Raw genomic sequence first — 20,142 nt, forward strand, 5'->3', positions numbered from 1 at the left:
TGATACACGCAAGGACGTTGAGTAAACGTGCTAAGCGAGAGAAGCCTGATGCAAAAGACAAGACACTGTATGATTCTGTGAACAGGGAGCATCTAGAATGGGCAGATTCAAAGAGACAGAAAACAGATTGGCGGTTACCAGGGTACGCTGGGGAGTGACTGACTGCTCATGCGTATCTTTTTGGAGGGATGAAAATGTTCTGCATTTATATACTGATGATAGTTGCAAAATCTAGTGAATGTACCAAAATGCACTGAAATGTACACTTGAGTGAAATTTGGGGCACCTGCATGGCTCGGTCGGTTGAGTGGCCAACTCTTGGTTTTGGCTCAGGTCATGATCTCACGCTTCATGAGACAGGCACCGTGACGGGCTCTGCGCTGACGGCATGGAGCCTGCTTGGGATTCTCTCTCCCTCTCTCTCTGCCCCTCCCCTGCTTGTACTGTCTCTCTCTCAAAGTAAATAAAAAAAATAATAATAAAGCAAAATAGTGAAATTTATGTTATTTGAGGTATATCTTAATTAATTTACTTTTTAATGTTTATTTATTTTTGAGAGAAAGAGAAACAGAGCGTGAGCGGCGGAGGGGCAGAGAGAGAGAGAGAGAGAGAGAGAGAGAGAGAGAGACACAGAATCCGAAGCACGCTCCAGGCTCCGAGCTGTCAGCGCAAGTGTTTACTAAGCATTAGCTCCCTCCTCCCCTCTCTTCGTACCCCATCTCTCCTGGGGGGAGACCCCAAGCCCCCATGTCTCCTGGGGGGAAATAGTTCTTTTCTGTTTGGATCCTAACAGAAAGCCATCTGTTTTCGTTGAAACCACTCTTGCTCTACAGTTCCCTTGGTTGTCTTCCTGAGGGCCCCTAGCCTCCCGGTACTGGACAGGTTCTTCTTAGTATCTCTGGAACACCCTCCTCCTCTTCCTCCTGCCTGACCACCTCCTCCACCTCTCCTTCCCCTGCTCTCCCCTTCCTCTTCTTCCGTTTGGAAAACAAAAACGGAAATAATGGTTTTCTGAAAAACCCTCGTAGCTCTCAACTTTACCTAAAGTCACCCGCCATATAAGTTCTATGCTATTTCTCCCTCCTCCTTCCCGCATCTCACCCACACAGCAAGGAGCCCAGTAGAAAGGAATCAGGTTGACCTGGGTTCTAATCCTGGCTCCCCGTCCTGCTGATGGTCTGACTAGACTCATAGGCTCAATGTTCTCATTTGCATAGTGCCGTGCTAATAATGATGATGATATCAACTCCTGGGGGTCTTCTGAGGACCGTATTCATTAAAGGACTTATGCGATGCCTGGTACATCAGTGCACTCAATGAGTTACAGCTATAGAATCATCATGATTATACAGGTAAGAGGCAGGGTATGGCGAAAGTGCTGGTATTTATCCAAGAGGTGGGCTTCATCCCTAACACCTCAAAGATGTTCGGGACCCATTAAAGGTTTTGACCTGGAAGATTCTTTTAAAAAAATGACAAAACCCTTTTCCCAAAGTCATCAGAGAGATGTCCTAACAGTAGAGAGCTGCTTCCAAGAAATGGTTTGAAGTGCCATTATCAAGTGGGGACGGGGGCTCTAGGGGATTTTGGGGTCAGCAGATATCAAGTGAGCAACCTCACAGAGTTGTGGCGGGGATTTCCCACAAGGCCCCGCCCCCGGCTGAGTCACCAAACTCTTGGGTTTGACCTGGTGGCTCTCCTCAAGAGTCAGAACCTCACAGCTCTGAAGATCAAGGAGTGGAAAGTTCTTCACCAGCCCTGAGATCTCAAGGTTTGTCCGTTTGGGGCAGTCGGGGGAATGGAGTCAGGGTGGGGATAGAGGCTTTATTCTGTTTCTCCAGGTCTAGACTTTTTTCCTTCCAACTTCTAATAACTGTTGATCCATAGCCTATTACATAAGGACCAAGAACCTGGCCTCAGGAGATTTCATTCTTCTGAGCTTTGTTACTATATGAGCTTCAGACCTCAAAATGGGCAAATACATGTCTATTAAGAAAATATGATAATCAGCTGAGCAGAGAGGTGCTTCAACATTTTAGCGATTCGGTGTTGAGATTTTCACGTATTGTTCTGACAAGGGGGGAAGAGTAATAACGAGATGCCTTCCCACTGAGCTGAACTGTCAGATATGACTGCAGATTGTCGACTGACAGATTGTCATTTTAAGAACTCTGTCTCAGAGGCAGCAAGCAGCTGGCATTGTTGAAATCTGGACGTCAGTGCTAAGTGTCCATGAAAGTCCCCAAAAGTTCTTGCTATTGCCATTTCTGCATTTTGGCAAAATATGTTGGAAAGCGTGCTCTTAGACTTTGGCCAGCCTGCACAAGGCTGTGTGTGTCGTCAGGCCTGTCTGATCGTAGACACGTCTATGAATTCGCCACCTTCTCCATAACATTCCATCAGCGATTGTTTCAGAAAAGCCCCAAGTTACGGTCTTATGGAATTGCAATGGTAATGGTCCAAATGCAGGTAATTCTAAAAAGGAGGAACCATCTCATTCTTGAAATGTTTTACCTTTTGCAGAGTGGTATTTGCGAAACCAGCTACTTTGACTAAAATCCTTCTGGAATCTGCCTTGCTCGTATCCCATCTATGCAAGATTTCATCATGGGCAGCGGCTATTACAACATATTGGCTACCGTGTTGCTGGTCATGAATTTTGAGAGGACGAGACCAATGCAGGATTCTTGTAGCAAATGCCCAGCAGGTAAGAACCAAATTAGCATGTGTGTTTGATCTATCCTGTTGAACACCGTGGTTCGGTTAGTCTAGTAGTCAGGGCTAATGAGCTCTGTTTCAATGATGTTGTATTAATTCATTTACACATATTTCTTGGATGCTGCATTTTAGCTGGGTGGGCATACCAGCCATGTCACTTACTCTCTTGTGCCCCAGCTTTGTCCTCTGGGGATAATAAAAGATCCTATCTCCCAGCTTTGCTGGGAAGAACATATGATCAACTGTTCACTGTTGTGAACCGTGCATGGCACACGGCAAGACCTTGGTAAGTGTCAGCCTTATCTGTAAGGATCTGTGCTCAGCAGGGGGCACAGCAGGGCATAAGCCGTGGCAGGAGGCTTCACAGAGTAGGGAAGAGCAGACACACGAACGTTGTTAGTATACTGATCCCCTGAATCGGTCGTATTGGTCTCCTGGGTCCATCAAGAGATATCATTGTTTTTTGTTCAGCAGAGGAAGGAAGCTGTGCTCTTTCTGTTGGTTTCTCTGTTGCGATATCTACACTTCGTTTAGTTGTAGCTCTGTGGCTATGCTAAGGGCAATATTGCAGTTCTAGAAAGTCCACCAAAAGAAAGTGTAGGGCTGCACCAGCCAGAGACGAGAATCATTGGTTCGTATTCTAGTTTTCCTGTCAACGTCACGATACTTCGGGCGATGCCTGTCCATTGTCAAACACGTACAGCCATTATCTACCTTCCTAGGTACTTTCTGTGAGAAAAACAAGGATCACATCTGCATTGCTTGCCCTTCAAATAGTTTCTCCAGCACCAGTGGACAGAGGGCCTGTGACATATGCAGGCAGTGTGAAGGTAAGATTCAAAAGATGTATTGTTGGGGCGCCTGGATGACTCAGTCGGTTGAGAGTCCGACTTCGGCTCAGGTCATGATCTCGCGGTCTGTGAGTTCAAGCCCCGCGTCGGGCTCTGTGCTGATGGCTCAGAGCCTGGAGCCTGCTTCGGATTCTGTGCCTCCCTCTCTCTCTCTCTGCCCCTCCCCCACTCATGCTCTGTCTCTCTCTGTCTCAGAAATAAACACTAAAAAAAAAAAAAAAAAAAGATGTATTGTTTACCCGGACCTGTGTTGGGAGGACAGGTTCTTATTCCCTAGTGTATTGATTTCGATGGAAAGTGTTAAGTGTTAAATAGGCTGGTTCCTTTGTCAAAAGGCAAGTCCAGTAAAATAATTCACTGTAAAAGCAGTAATTTGTGGATTGAGCTTTTAAATATTAGAGGAAACACATATCTGACAAGAGAGAAGCTTTTAATTGGGAAGATGTAAAAATGTCTTCTGTAGAGATTTAAAAAGAAACTTTATACTTGAAGGTCATTAGGAACATTGTAAATAGAGTGAGCATGTGGCTTTTTTTTGTTTTTAGTTTTGTTTTTTTTTGCCTTGTTTTGTTTTATTTTTGGTTTTGTTTTGTTTTGTTTTGTTTTGTTTTTTGGGTTTGTTTGTTTTTGAGCATGGTTTTTTGTTTGTTTTTTTTTTAAATCACAGAACAGGGGCGCCTGGGTGGCACAGTCGGTGAAGCGTCCGACTTCAGCCAGGTCACGATCTCGCGGTCCGGGAGTTCGAGCCCCGCGTCGGGCTCTGGGCTGATGGCTCAGAGCCTGGAGCCTGTTTTCGATTCTGTGTCTCCCTCTCTCTCTGCCCCTCCCCCGTTCATGCTCTGTCTCTCTCTGTCCCAAAAAATAAATAAACGTTGAAAAAATAAAAATAAAAATAAAATAAATCACAGAACATAAATTTTCTTCCTGGGTTCAGAGGTCAAGTGTAATGTAACACTGGGAAACTTTGTAGGTGTTTTCAGGACCAAGAAAATGTGTTCCCCCACCAGCAATGCAGAGTGTGAGTGCATCTCAGGATTCCACTGCTTGGGGGAAAGATGTACCATGTGCGAGCAGGATTGTAAACAAGGTCAAGAATTAACCAAAGAAGGTAAGTTCACTCTTCCTCAATCTAGTGCAAGTCTGTTCTCTAGATGTATGCCATTGATTTAGGTCTTGGTCCTTTGAATATAAAGTAGAACATAGATTAGTAGAACCTTAAAGTAACACACAATGAACCACTGAGTCAAGTCTATGATGTTTACAAAATTATTTTGCAATCAATGGAAAAAACTTGAAATTTCAACATTTGTTATTCACAAATTAAAAAACTGGATTAAAAAACTGGATTATGTATTTTCATACATTCTCTACATATATATAAAATCCTCTATGTACAATTAGAATGAAAATTTTAATCATCTTGGGGGTTCGTTTCCAGGAGCATTGTTGAACAATCTGTGTAGATTGTACTAAGTTAATGCCTTTATTATTATGTAATTATGTTCATCTCAGAGAGAGCTATAAAATCATGAAAATATTCCCTTTCTTATTGTTGCTTTAATTTTTATGCAAGGTTGTAAAGACTGCTGCTTTGGGACATTTAATGATCAGAAACATGGGACCTGTCGACCCTGGACAAAGTATGTATAATTTCCTTTTGCTTTCAAAATAAAAAATCTGGGTTAACCTTTTTGTTTTTTTTTTTTTAATGTTTATTCATTTTTGAGAGAGAGAGAGCCAGAGTGTGAGCAGGGGAGGGACAGAGAGAGAGACACACACACACAGAATCCGAAGCAGGCTCCAGGCTCTGAGCCATCAGCACAGAGCCCGACGTGGGTCTCGAACTCAAGTACCGCAAGATCATGACCTGAGCCGAAGTTGGACGCTTAACCAACTGAGCCACCCAGGCGCCCCTCTGGGTTAACCTTTTTAAAGAAAAAGAATGTTTTCACTGAAGCTTTTAATAATCTATCCAGTATACAGGGGCGCCTGACTACCTCAGTTGGTGGAGCGCGTGACTCCTGATCTCAGTGTTGTGAGTTCAAGCCTTTACGTGGCCTTGGAGCCTACTTAAAAAATCTATCAAGTATAGGTATAGAAGGACATACGAATAGACAGCATGGGAGCAGTATGAGGTAATAGTGATTTGATGCACAAAGTGGGCATTTTCTCCAGAAGCAACGCCCAGAGCATTTAGCTCAGATTTGCTGGAACTTTGTTACTATCAGCCCCTCAGCCCCAGCTGTTCTGTTCTGTTGCCTTCCAATCTCTTTGCTGCCTCTTACTTTCCTCATCGATCAGCCCATCTTCAAGTACAATGCCAGCACTGAGAATTGTACAGGAAGGGTAAAATGTATTTCCTACCCCCAAAAACATAACATCTACCTGGACAGACACGACCATCACAGAAGTAAAACAGCCAGCAGCATACATGAGAATATGCTTGTTGCCTTGTGTGATCAGGACCAGAGCTACTCAAATTGTGGTCCGTGGACGGGTGCTGACCTACAGACAGTTGGTTGTCTGTCCGTGGCAAGAACACTGCACACATTAAGAATAAGCATGTAGAGGGGCGCCTGGGTGGCGCAGTCGGTTAAGCGTCCGACTTCAGCCAGGTCACGATCTCGCGGTCCGTGAGTTCGAGCCCCGCATCAGGCTCTGGGCTGATGGCTCGGAGCCTGGAGCCTGTTTCCGATTCTGTGTCTCCCTCTCTCTCTGCCCCTCCCCCTGTTCATGCTCTGTCTCTCTCTGTCCCAAAAATAAATAAAAAACGTTGAAAAAAAATTAAAAAAAAAAAAAAAAGAATAAGCATGTAGAGGGGCGCCTGGGTGGCTCAGTCGGTTGACCGTCTGACTTCGGCTCAGGTCATGATCTCGTACTCCGTGAGTTCAAGCCCCGCATCGGGCTCTGTGCTGACAGCTCAGAGCCTGGAGCCTGCTTCGGATTCTGTGTCTCCCTCTCTCTCTGGCCCTCCCCCCGTTCATGCTGGGGCGCCTGGGTGGCTCAGTTGGTTAAGCGGCCGACTTCAGCTCAGGTCATGATCTCGAGGTCCATGAGTTCAAGCCCCGCGTCGGGCTCTGTGCTGACAGCTCAGAGCCTGGAGCCTGTTTCAGATTCTGTGTCTTCCTCTTTCTGACCCTCCCTGTTCATGCTCTGTCTCTCTCTGTCTCAAAAATAAATAAACATTAAAAAAAATTTTTTTTAAAGAATAAACACGTAGAAACTTTTGAGGTAATCAGCAGAGTCACCTAATAAAAATTCAGGTCTTGTATTTTGTGTGCCTTTGTTCTTTCTTCATTTGATTTTCTGGCTAGAAAATCTTTATTTATTTATTTATTTTTTTATTTTATAAGTAGGTTTCACACCTGGTGCAGAGCCCAGCACGGGGCTTGAACTCACAACCCCCAGATCAAGACCTGAGCTGAGATCGAGTTGGACGCTTCACCAACTGAGCCACCCAGACTAGCCATCCTTACTGGAAAATCATTTTAATTATTATTTTACATTTACATTCTTAGGTTTTACAAAAATATTGGTTCATACAGATTGGAAAAGTGTTGTTGTTGTTTTTAACGTCTTATGACACAAGTAGTTCAGAGAAGTCAGCGAGTGTGCGTGGAAAGTGGGATTGAACTGGGCTTTGGAGAATGAGTGGGTTTACATTAGGTAAAGGGACAGGGGAAAAGAAATAAGGACAATGATGATGATGGTGATGGTGACGGTGATGATGATAGCTTCCATTTATTGGGATGTGTGGGTCTGGGTTCATAAAGTCCAGCCCATAAAAGTGTGTCCTTGGGGCCATTCATTTGCTCTTCACAAAATCCAGGGGGGCATGTATTCCTTATTTGGCAGATGAGAAAACTGAGGCCCGGAGAGATTTTCTAACTTGCCCATGGTCATTCTGCAAAGGGACAGACCCTGGGTTCAAACCCTAGTCTGTCTGATGCCAACAGGTCCTAGGGTTAAGAACTCCTAACGCTTATGCCAGGTTGTCTGTCCTTCATATATGCCAGACATGGTCAAATACGTTTAAGAAATTAAGGGCGATCTGGGGCACCTGGGTGGCTCAGTCGGTCAAGTACCCGACTTCAGCTCAGGTCATGATCTCGCGGTCCTTGGGTCCAAGCCCCATGTGAGGCTCTGTGCTGACAGCTCGGAGCCTGGAACATACTTCAGATTCTGTGTCTCCCTCTCTCTCTGACCCTCCCCCACTCATGCTCTGTCTCTCTCAAAAATAAATAAAGATTAAAAAACTAAAAAAAAAAAAAAAAAAGGAAATGGAGGGTGAGAGACTAACCAGTCCCAACAGTGAACCAAGCTGTCATGGGACAAGGCCCCGCAGCCTGGGAAGAAAGAAGAATCCAGTTAGGTGGGTAGAATAGGGTGAACTACGGAGAGCCGTAAAAGCTGGAGGAAGCCAGCCAGTCAAATGGGCATTTTCCACAATATCTTTATGAACCCAGACCCACACGGCTTCGTCACTAGGCTGCTTTATTGGATGGGAAATGTCAGTATTTTTAAAGAGAATGATCTGTACCTAAATTAATTCTCTGAACTCTTTTCATTGGACCGTCTAAGCTGTTCGTTGGATGGCAAGTCTGTACTTGTGAACGGGACGAAGGAACATGATGTGCTCTGTGGACCAGCTTCGTCCGACTTCTTTCCACGTACAACCTCTGCCACCATACCCGCCCCTGCAAGAGATCCAGGTAGCTGACTCCTTGCTATTAAATCGGAGGGAATGTATTATGGCTCTTCCGATCGGAATCGAAGTCGCCCCAGTGCCGTGATGTCTCACATCTCTGCCTACAACAGGCACCTCCTCCGTGCCTCCCTTCTTGTATCCTGGCATCTAGAAGCCCACCAGTTTTCTTCAAGTGTTTGTCATGCAGTTTGACACACACCTTAGTAAGCAGAGCAAGGTGAGACTTGACCCAGACAAACACCTCACCTTTGATAATGCGAAATAAAGGCGGCTAGGGAGTCCCATATTTTCTATATTCTAGAGAAGCCAAAGCACTTAATGTGTGTGGGCCTCTAGGAAAATTACTTAGGTTTTTAAAAAGAGGTCTCTTATACGCAGGCAAGTTGATCAGGTTAGCTGGTTCGAGATGTCCAAGGTACCACTTGTCTTTGCGAATGGGGGTTTACCAATGTAACTTATATCCATGTAGATATGAGCATATGTGCAAAACTGTGTATCTGCATGCATTTTGCATTTTTCCTTTTGCTCTTTTTTGAAGGTCCTACCTCCCAGATCCTCGTCGTCTTCCTTGCGCTGATGTCAGCTGCCGTGCTGTTCCTGGTGTTCTTCCTGGCACTCCGTTTCTCTATTGTTAAACACAGCAGAAAGAAACTCCTGTATTTATTCAAACGACGTAAGACCAACACAATTGTATTTGTTATGAGCTCTTTTGAGGCAAGAGTGTTTACAGCAGAAAGGAAAAGTTTCTGTTTTGGGGGTTAGTACAGCACAATGGTTTCGAGCAGGGGCAATTTGGCAATTTGGCAATGTCTGGAGACAGTTTGAGTGGTCACAACCTTGAGGGGGTGGAGGGCACCTGGTGAAAGGAGTCAGGGAGGCTGCTAAAATCCCACAATGCACGGGAAAACAGAGTTATCCCCCCTCAGCTCTTACCAAAACCTCTGATTTAAAGAATTATCCTTCCCACCTTCAGCCCCGGTTACAATGGAGTTCTTTATAAAAATGCTTCGGGAGAGTAGTGATGGGCAATTAGTGAGGTGCGATGAACTGTAATCCATTTTTTAAGGTTTTAGGTCGTTTACACAAACTTTCTGTTTTCAAATAACTATAGGTGTACGGGACGTTGTAAAGACAGTACAGAAAAGTCTCGCGTGCCACTCATGGGGTTGCATCCTCCGTAACCATAGCACAATATCCGAACCGGGCAGTTGACATTGGCGTGTCGTGTGTGCACAGCTGTCTGTCACCTGATCACACGCGTGGACTGCGTAAACTCTGGCACAATCAATACAGAACTGTCCCCTCCCCGCAAGGATCCCCATCCTGCAGGTCCCCTGTGGTCACATCCGCTTCCTCCCCCTGCCCCAACTCCTGGCAGTCACGAGTCTATTTCCTACACCTGACACTCTAAGAAGGTGATATAGATAGAAGCATGCAATATAATAAGTGGATTATAAGCGTGTGACCTTTTAAGAATGGATTTTTTTCACTCAGGTCGATGTCCCTGAGATCCCGAGGTCTAATGTGCTTCCACAGTGGCCTTTTTTTTTGTTTTTCCTTTACCATCGACCAGCATTCCGTGGCATCATTGAACCTCGGTTTGTTTGACCATTCACCTACCGAGAGACATTTTGGTTGTTCCAATTTCTCACTATTGCATGTAAAGTCTTTGTGAGTAATCGCGCACAAGTTTCGCGTGGACTTACATTTTCGTATCTCTGGCATAAATGCCCAGGAGGGCAATTTCTGGGTCATATGGTAGGCGTATGTTTGTTGTTTGAAGAAACTGCTGAACTATTTTCCAGAGGAGTCGTGCCCTTTGACATTGCACCAGCGGTGTGAGTGATCACGTCTCCTCATCCTTACCAGCGTTTTGTGCAGCCACGGTGTCTTACGCAGCTTTTCGAAGAGGCCTACGGTGGTGGATTACTTTGGTCTTCAGTTGCCTTGCCCTCAGGAGCGAACAAACATCTTTTCATGTACTGACTTTCCATCTGTGCGTTTTCCTCAGTGAAAGGTTCCTTCATGCCTTCGGTCTGTTTTCCGATTGGACTTTTGTTTGCCTGTCTTACTGTTGACATTTGAGAGTTCTTCATATCTTCTAGATGAGTCCTTCGTCAGGTGTGGTTTCATTGTTTGGCCCCACTCTGCAGCTCGTCTTTTCTTCCTCTTCCCAGGGTCTTCTGCAGAGAAAAAGGTTTTACTTTACTTTTATTTTTTTAAAGATTTTATTTTTAAGTCATCGCGACACCCAACATGGGACCCCACCTCACAACCCTGAGGTCAAGAGTCGCGTGCTCCACCGACTGAGCCAGCCAGGTGCCCCTAGAGAGAAAGGTTTTAATTTCGATAAATCCAACTTGCCAGTTTTTTGTTTTGTTTTGTTTTAATTTATGGAGTCACGTCTGAGAACTCTTCAAGTTCTGGATCGCAAAAATTTTTATTTTCTCCTGTGTCATCTTCTAAATGTTCTACATTGAAATCCATGGTTTAATTTTAGCTAAGTGCTATATAAGGTGTGAAAGGTTTATATCAAGAGTTTTTTCAGTGTTACCTATTCATTTATTTATCTACTTACTTTGCCTGGGGACGTCCACTTGTTCCGGTATCATTTGTTGAAAGCATCCATCCTTCTTCACTGAATTGCTTTTGTGACTTGGTCAAAAAATCAGTTGGCGGTACTTGCGTGGGTGCTATTTCTGGTTTCTCTCTTTCGTTCCACTGATCTGTGTGTTTATTCCCTGCCCATACCACACAGTCTTGATGACAGCAGCTATAAAACAAGTTTTGAGTTTAGGTAGAGGGTCGGTGGATTCTTGCCACTTTAGTCTCCTTTTTAAAAATTGTTTCGGCTGTCCTAGTTCCTTCTCATTGCCATATAAATTTTAGGACAATCTTATCTGTACCTACAAAAAAGTCAGCTGGGATTCTGAAAGCAGTTGTGTTCAGCCTGTATATTAATTTGGTGAGAACTGATGTCTTTACTAGGTAAAGTGTTCCAGTGCAACAAAATATGTCTCTCCAATTTATGTATATTTTCTTTTATTTTTTATCAGCATTGTGTGGTTTTCAGCACAGAAGTCCTGTACATATTTGGATAACTTTAGGCCTTAGCATTTAAAGTTTCTTAACAACTGCAAGTGGTCTTGTATCTTAAATTTTGGTTTCCACCTCTTCATTGCTACTATTATCGGAATGCAGTTGATTTTTGTAACTTGATCTAGTATTCTGATTTTGTTGAACTCACTTGTTTGTCATGGGAGGATTTTGTGAATTCCCGGGGATTTTACATGGACCATAATGTCATCTGCAAATAGAGACGGTTTTATTTTTTCCTTTCCAAACTGTATGTCTTTTTTTTTTCTTGCCTTATTGTGCTGACTAGAACTTCTTTTTCTTTTCAATTTTTTAAATATTTACTTAGTTTTGAGAGAGAGAGAGAGAGAGCGTGAGCAGGGGAGGGGCAGAGAGGGAGGGAGACACAGAATCTGAAGCAGGCTCCAGGCTCTGAGCTGTCAGCACAGAGCCTGACGCGGGGCTCGAACTCATGAGCCGTAAGATCGTGACCTGAGCCAAAGTCAGATGCTCAACCGACTGAGCTACCCAGGAGCCCCATGTGCTGGCTAGAACTTCTGGTGTCAAATTCTCTTAGTTTTTCAGCCGAGAGTGTCTTGGTTTCTCCTTCATTCCTGAAAGATACTTTCGCCGGCTATTGAATTTGGGCTTGCAGGGGTTGTCGCCGGCCCTTCAGGTCACATGGGGCTGGAAGAAATTCCCCACAGCTGGTGGAGCTGTGGTTCAGCTCCTTGCCTGGGCCTGGGCAAACCAGGCTCTCGGGAGGCCAAACCCCCTTGCTCGAGGGTCTGAATCAGGCAGATTTGCACCCTGTCAGCTTCCCTGTTCAGGGTGAGCCCTCAACTTGGCTCTGCAGAAGAACAAAGCTACTGGTCGTGTTTGCTACTCGGGCTTCTCAAGTACGTACTCCGTAGGCCAGGATCTGTGCGCTGGTGGCCGTAAGCGCCTCCCCCTTCTCCGCTGCCGTCAGATTCCCAGTGGTTGGACCCTGAAGCTTCCTCTGCCATCCCAGTGGCGTGAGATCAGAACAGGGGCTCCCGCAAAGCGGCCCTAGTGCTGGGAGAGGCTTGTGGTCCCCTGGGGGCTCTCTTTTCTTTGGCACTGGAGGGGCCGGAGGCTCAGGAAGAACCTTTCTGTGTGGTGCTGTGCTGGCCTGATGGAGGGGCATTGAGGTCAACAGTGGCTGCTTTTCTCACTCTTCTAATACAGTCTGTCTTGACCTCTGTAGTGTCGAGGTGGGGCATGCTTCGGCCTCACCCCTGCGTCCTAGGGTTCTGCCAGTGGTGTCTTGCCCTTGAATAGTCTTTTTTTTTTTTAATTTTTTTAACATTTATTTATTTTTGAGACAGGGAGAGACAGAGCGTGAACGGGGGAGGGTCAGAGAGAGGGAGACACAGAATCTGAAACAGGCTGCAGGCTCTGAGCTGTCAGCACAGAGCCCGATGTGGGGCTCGAACTCACGGACCGTGAGATCATGACCCGAGCCGAAGTCGGCCGCTTAACCGACTGAGCCACCCAGGCGCCCCAACCCTTGAATAGTCTTTAGTCGTTCTTCTTGTGAAGGGGAAGCAAAGTCAGGAGCACACGCGGTTGCCGTCTGGGTGAGGTCACTCCCTTCGGTGATTTTTTACAGTAAGGAGCATGTGATATCGAGGCAGGTGCTTTTGCTTCGTCACGCTACTCAAAAAAAAACTCAGTTTAAGATGCCGAGCTGCTCTCGTAACACAAATTACTTCACACCAACATGTCAAAGGAAACCTGGGAGCGAATGCGCAAATCAGTTCTTTCATTGCAGAGTTGGAAGTGGTGGGAGTATCTAATATCTTGGTGCCATAAGCATTTTCTTCAAAAGAAAGTGTCTAGGGTGTAATCGAAGCACCTCAAGACTCAAATAAGCACCGCTGAATTGAAACTATGCTTACGTTCGGGATATGACTAATTTTATGCTCCAGTGATTCACGCTCGAGTTTTTAAGCCCTTGCAGCAAATAAAGACAATCATTGTTCAGGGCCAATAAGAGTAACTGGCAAAAAGAAATGGCAAACGATCCTGAGAAAAAGCTCTTCCATGCGTGCTATCGCTTTTCTTGTCGATGAACTTGTTCAAATCAAAGTTGAGCGCAGTTGCTAGAAGATATCCTGTGACTGTGATTTATGGAACCGGGCTGTTAAATGGTTAAGGCCAACAACAAAAGATGACTCACTTTTAAATTACTTTTCAGCGTTTATGAGACCAGTACAAACCGCCCAAGAGGAAGATGGCTGTAGCTGCCGATTTCCAGAAGAAGAAGAAGGAGAATGTGTTCACACTGTTCTGTGAAGCAGCCGCTGGGACTGTCTTGAGAAGAATCAGCACAGAAACATGAGTGATCCCTCTATCGTAGCTTTCTAAATCGAAAAAGACCATCCTGGATAAGACTCAGGATTACCCCCCAAGTTTTCTCAGAATGCTAACAGGTTGGCCTTTAAAAAATGTATCCCTTTTAAGTGGATGTGTGGGACCGGGGCATTTTCTAGATAGTGTTTAATAGCCTTGAGATGAGATTTCTTTTGTTTTCTTTCTTTTTTTTTTTTTTTTTTTTTGAATTCTAAAGAGACTTATACTTCAAATGAAATCATGTGGGCCAATGGTCCAGCTAAAATGATAATCAAATTTAATTCCGTTTTGTGTGTGTGTGTATGTGTGTGTGTGTGTGTGTGTGTGTGTGTGCTAATAGGACAAAAAGCCATAAGATGCAGGAAATACCCCCAACCAAATCTTCCTTTGGTTCAGACATTCGACACAATGAGCTCTACTAATGTGAGGAGGGAAATTATGACAGGGCCCAAATTTGAGGTCAAGGGCAAAATATCTCAGACCTTCAGGAAGAGTTTTGGAAAGAGTTCGGATGTCTTTGCACATCTTGTAGTCCCCTCCACCCTTGTGTCTTCTGCTTTGTGACTCTCCTCTCTGAGACAGGGTTTATGTTTTGTTGTTGTTGTTGTTGTTTAATGTTTTTTTTTAATTTACTAGTGAAGTGTAATTGACAAGCAATGTTATATTCGTTTCCAGTGTAGAACATAGTGGCTCAATTCTGTACATTACTCAAGCTGACCACAATTATAAGTGTAGTCCCAATCTGTCACCATAGGATGTCATTACAGTGTCATTGACTGTACTCCCTGTGCTATACTCGTCATCCCTGTGCCTTATTTATTTTACAACTGGAAGTTTGTGTCTCTTGAGCCACTTCATCTGTTTTGCCCATTAAAAAGAATTGGCTTATGTGTTTTTAATTCTTAAAACCATTAAACATAATATTTGATATACTAATCGAGGAAACGGGTAGGAATGAACAATTCTAGAATGAACACCCGTGAGCCCATAGCCCAACCAGGGTCCGAGAGCAGAAGTTGCCAGACCCCGAAGGACCAAATCTGAGGCTTTGTATGGCTTCTGAGCTAAACGTGATTTTTACATGTTTAAATTGTGAAAAACAAATCAAAATAAGACTAATATCTCATGACATGTATGTATGTATGTATGTATGTAAAATTAAAATTTCGGAGTCCATAAATAAAATTTTATGGGAACACTCAGCCACACTCAGGTGGCTTTTGGATCACAACAGCAGAGTTGAGTAGTTGTGCAAGAGACTGTATGGTCTCTACAAAGCCTAAAATATGTAACATCTGACCCTTTATAGGGTCAGGGTCAAGGTCAGAGCATCCTCTCCGTGTTGCTTTTCCTCCCTCATCTTCTGCCTACCTCTCCACCTCACCCCCAGGCACCGTCTCTCAGGAACATCAATTCGATCGATTCTCTTGCTGTAAAAAAAATCATTGCTCACATATTTATGTACTCCAAAACTACGTTATTTAGTTTTGCTTGTTTTTTAGCCTTATGACAATGATATTACACTGTATGTGACTTGGTTTAATCACTCAAAATTCTATTTATAAGATTCATTCATATAATTGTGTGTAACTAGAATGCATTCATTTTAACGATTGTATAATTTTGCAAATATACCATAATTTATCAATGCGTTCTGAATCAAAAGATATGTGAGTCATTTGCAGTTGTTTTTTTTTTTTTTGCAATTATAGGCAATGTTGGTATGAATTTTTTTTTAACATTTATTTATTTTTGAGACAGGGAGAGACAGAGCATGTACGGGGGAGGGTCAGAGAGAGAGGGAGACACAGAATCTGAAACAGGCTCCAGGCTCTGAGCTGTCAGCACAGAGCCCGATGCGGGGCTCAAACTCATGCACAAGATCATGACCTGAGCCGAAGTCGGACGCTTAACCGACTGAGCCACCCAAGCGCCCCGGTATGAATGTTTTTTTTCATGTGTGTCTTGTGGAAGAGTGTCTCTAGGGAAACTTCCTCCGAGTGAAATTTCTGGACCTTTGGGCATATGAATGTTCAACTTTATAAACTAAGTTATGCAGAAATAACAAATGTCCCTCCCTGCCCCCCCCCCACAATCTTCATGGACTTGGACAAAACAAGCATTTCTTGCTATCATTACATGGCCACGGCAGGCTGAGAGTGGCTCCGTCCCACGTGACTTCACTCGGATTTAGGGGGAGGGGGAGCTTCTACTTGGAACACTGGCCGTCTCAGGGCAAAGGCATACGTGCCACTTTGCTCAGAGCTGGTTGGTTAGAGTCTAACCTTTAGAGCGAGTCATGTGGTAAGGCTGGCATCGAACAGGGCAGAGAGCATAATCTTTGCGCAGGGAGGACCAGAAAATATGGTTTGAACAATATAACTCTGCTACTGTGCTCAACGCTTCTCAGAGCAGTAGTTCTAACTCATGGTCTTGTCAGCCTCACCAAATCCCATCGTTGCTACCATCTGGGATTGGCAGACTCTCGATTTTGCCCATCTAGTGGGTTTTAGAGGGCGGTTTCACTGTGGTCTTATTTTGTATTTCCTGAATTACTGATGAGCATCTCATCCCGTGTTTTTATATCACTGGTGTTTCTTTTTGTGACACGCTTGCTCATGTTGTTTGCTCTTTTTTTTTATTTTTTTTCAACGTTTATTTATTTTTGGGACAGAGAGAGACAGAGCATGAACGGGGGAGGGGCAGAGAGAGAGGGAGACACAGAATCGGAAGCAGGCTCCAGGCTCTGAGCCATCAGCCCAGAGCCTGACACGGGGCTCAAACTCACGGACTGCGAGATCGTGACCTGGCTGAAGTCGGACGCCCAACCGACTGCGCCACCCAGGCGCCCCTGTTTGCTCGTTTTTAAACACTTGGTTGTCTTCTTCTTATTGGTTCGTCATTCTTTATATATTCGCGATAATAATCTTTGGTCGCCTGTACGTATCATGAATATCTGCTTTGTTTGTAATTTTTTTCTCTTTTTCATTATGGCCTTCTCCGTCTTTCCAGTAATCGGCAAAAAAGTTCTGACTCTGGTTAAGTTTACAACCCGTTTCTTATATCGTCAACACATTTTTGTTTCTTGATGAAAGAAACCCTTCGACGCCTCAGTATCATAAAGATACTTCCACACCTTTTATTCTGAAAGTTTTAAGTGTAATCTCTCAAGAACTGATTATTGTGTGTGCTGGGAGGCGATGGTCCAATTTTGAGCCCTGTATGCCGATAACCGCCAGACCTGGTGTCATTTATTCCACGGTCCATCGTTTCCCCATGGATCTACACTACTGCCCCTGTCCTTCTCCAAGTTCTCCATATCCGTGGGTCTGTTCCTGAGCTCTCTGTTCTGTTCCACTGGTCAACGAGTCTGTCCCTGTGCCACTACCACACTGTCTTGGTTACAGTAGCTTTATAAAAACTCTTGAGCCTCGGTAATTAATACGAGTATTTAATTCAATGTCCCACAGAGTTTTATAAAGTTTCTCCAGAAGCTTTGCTCGTACATCTTTTATTAGATTTATTTCTAGGCACCTTCTTATTTTATAACTTTGTTTTATTTATTTTTCTATTAAGTGTATTTATTTTGGGAGAGTGAGAGAGCAAGAGCAGGGGAGGGGCAGAGGGAGAGGGAGAGAGAAAGAATCCCAAGCAGGCTCCACACTGTCGGCACAGGGCCCGATGCGGGGCTCGAACTCATGAACTGTGAAATCACGACCTGAGCTGGAACCAAGAGTCGGACGCTTAACTGACTGAGCCACCCAGGTGCCCCCATAGTTATATTTTTATTTGTTATTATTTTTAAATAGTCTCCGCCCCAACACAGGGCTCAAACTCACCACCTGGAGATCAAGAGTTGCGTGCTTTACCGACGGAGCCGGGCAGGTGGCCCTTGTGTTTGCTTTTTATTTTTTTTTTATTTTTTTTTTAAATTTTTTTTTTCAACGTTTATTTATTTGTGGGACAGAGAGAGACAGAGCATGAACGGGGGAGGGGCAGAGAGAGAGGGAGACACAGAATCGGAAACAGGCTCCAGGCTCTGAGCCATCAGCCCAGAGCCCGACGCGGGGCTCGAACTCGCGGACCGCGAGATCGTGACCTGGCTGAAGTCGGACGCTTAACCGACTGCGCCACCCAGGCGCCCCTGTGTTTGCTTTTTAGATGATTGTGTTTATTGTGGGAGTATAAAGATATAATTGATTTGTTTCTATTAGTTTATAGCCAGCCTCCTTGCTAAACCTTCTCTTTTTTTAATGTTTATTTATTTATTTTGAGAGAGAGACCTCGAGCAGGAGAGGAGCAGGAAGAGAGAGAGAGACAGAGAGGGGGGGAGAGAGAGAGTCCACTCTGAGCGAGGAGCCTGACACAGGGCTCAGTCTCACGACTGAGATCATGACCTGAGCTGAAATCAAGAGTTGGATGCTCAACCCACTGAAGCACCCAGGTGCCCCTTAAACTTTTACTTCCGGTAGTACGTATGTAGATTTTGGGGGGTTTTCTGTACAGATAATTGTGTTATTTACTATAATAATAGTTTCTTCCTTCCTAGTCCTTTGTCTTTTATGTCTTTTCTGATTGACTTAGTGCTGGTCCTACAGTACAAAGTAATAGTCTTTTCCATCTTATCTATAGGGGATATTTTCAGGGGATTTTTTGATAAATGTAATCAGTCAGGTTAAGTTCCCTTCTGCTCCTGGTTTGTGCAGACATTAAGTTTTTAATTTTAAATCATGAATGCATGTCAAATTTTACCAAATGACTTTTCTTGGGGGAGAAAAAATAATTTGATTGCCGATGACTCAGCCAGACGTTCTATCATCTTTGATTTGGATCTGAACTTCAGCCACATTCCAAGAAAATTACTGTCTGAAGGAAATTGAATGTCATAATAGGTATTCCTGTTTTCCTCTCTTCTTTAAAGGATGTATTTATTTTTATTTTTTTTTCAACGTTTTTTTATTTATTTTTGGGACAGAGAGAGACAGAGCATGAACGGGGGAGGGGCAGAGAGAGAGGGAGACACAGAATCGGAAACAGGCTCCAGGCTCCGAGCCATCAGCCCAGAGCCTGACGCGGGGCTCGAACTCCGGGACCGTGAGATCGTGACCTGGCTGAAGTCGGACTCTTAACCGACTGCGCCACCCAGGCGCCCCAAAGGATGTATTTTTAAAAGTACTTTGGTGGATGATAAAATTATATGCGTTCAGAAAAAAATGTGTTATTTAAAATTTTTTTAATGTTTGTTTATTTTTTTATACAAATTTTTTTTTTTCAACGTTTATTTATTTTTGGGACAGAGAGAGACAGAGCATGAACGGGGGAGGGGCAGAGAGAGAGGGAGACACAGAATCTGAAGCAGGCTCCAGGCTCTGAGCTGTCAGCACAGAGCCCGACGCGAGGCTAGAACTCACGGACCGTGAGATCGTGACCTGAGCCGAAGTCGGATGCTTAGCCAACTGAGCCACCCAGGTGGCCCCATCAAAAATGTGTTATTTTAATTTAAGTAGATGGAATACCTTTATCTGCCTTTGAATCTTGTGGGTAACAAAGGCCACTTCAGGAACAAGGCTCGGGAATAAATTCTGATGTAGCTTCCTTTCTCCGCTTCCGACACCCAATGTTTAATTTTCCCTTGGCCATTATCCTCAAAGGGATTGGTAGTGGCCTACCATCATGGGTCACCCTCGCTAACTCAACTAAATTCATCTGTCCCAGATGAGAAACACGGAAAAGCCACCGTTTATTATGCCTCGCTGACAGAGGCTGTGTTTGTGACACAGATTGTATGATACTTTTAACATAGTAGATTTTGGTAAAATGTGTAAAATTTAAAAATGAAAACCACGGCAACTTGGAGAATGAGTCATTTTTTCCTTAAGTGGCAGTTAACAAAGGAAGGAAATCAAAACAGAATAATAGGATCCCCTTTAAGAGTTAATTTAGGAACCCAAGAGTTCAGTTTAATAGAAATGAGTGTACATTTTTACAAAAATAGATGAGCATATTTAGGGAGGAACAAGTTGGAAACGGTTTTCTAAATACTTAAAAACAAGCTTAGGTTACTTCTGAACAAATTTTTATTTTTTTTCTCTGGTGGAAGGTGTCATTCTGATGGAAACTTTTGACATGAAGGGCATACAACTGCTAAAGTGAGTGTCTTCCTTCTGTGGAGAGCAGACATTTCCATCTGTGGGTGGGATGTACGAATGGGCGTCAGCTCTGGTGCGTTATATGCGGTCTGCGGGGTGGGGGTGGAGTGGTGGGAATATCGGCCATTATTGATGTTTTTAAAAAAGGGATTCTATAATAAAACACAAAGTTACCATTTTCACAGAAAAAAAAGAATATCTAAGAAAAACGCTTATCTTGTATCTTATTTTCTTTTAAAGCTTATCTTTTAAAAAGTTCACGTTA

The 20,142-nt window shown here is 44.0% G+C and overlaps 1 protein-coding gene across 1 annotated transcript; it reads left to right on the plus strand.

Moving 5' to 3' along the window:
• The first annotated feature begins 805 nt into the window (after positions 1-805).
• TNFRSF9 (TNF receptor superfamily member 9) lies at positions 806-13,888 on the plus strand. Its single transcript, XM_047084744.1, has 8 exons — positions 806-1,352; positions 2,524-2,707; positions 3,441-3,548; positions 4,540-4,677; positions 5,143-5,209; positions 8,151-8,281; positions 8,816-8,950; positions 13,574-13,888. The coding sequence occupies exons 2-8, from the start codon at positions 2,593-2,595 to the stop codon at positions 13,669-13,671; spliced, it is 792 nt and encodes a 263-aa protein (XP_046940700.1). The 5' UTR covers positions 806-1,352; positions 2,524-2,592; the 3' UTR covers positions 13,672-13,888.
• The last annotated feature ends 6,254 nt before the right edge of the window (positions 13,889-20,142 follow it).

Source organism: Lynx rufus, unplaced genomic scaffold (assembly GCF_022079265.1).
Source record: "Lynx rufus isolate CCGP_SWC_20201006 ecotype Redwood Valley unplaced genomic scaffold, mLynRuf1.p SCAF_2, whole genome shotgun sequence".
Taxonomy (NCBI): domain Eukaryota; kingdom Metazoa; phylum Chordata; class Mammalia; order Carnivora; family Felidae; genus Lynx; species Lynx rufus.

Excerpts from the sequence above, each read along its gene's own strand:
- TNFRSF9 (XM_047084744.1), top strand. The coding sequence starts at position 2,593 with ATGCAAGATTTCATCATGGGCAGCGGCTATTACAACATATTGGCTACC. Across the intron at positions 5,210-8,150 it reads ACCTGTCGACCCTGGACAAA|CTGTTCGTTGGATGGCAAGT; the intron begins GTATGTATAATT and ends GGACCGTCTAAG. Across the intron at positions 8,951-13,573 it reads CCTGTATTTATTCAAACGAC|CGTTTATGAGACCAGTACAA; the intron begins GTAAGACCAACA and ends ATTACTTTTCAG.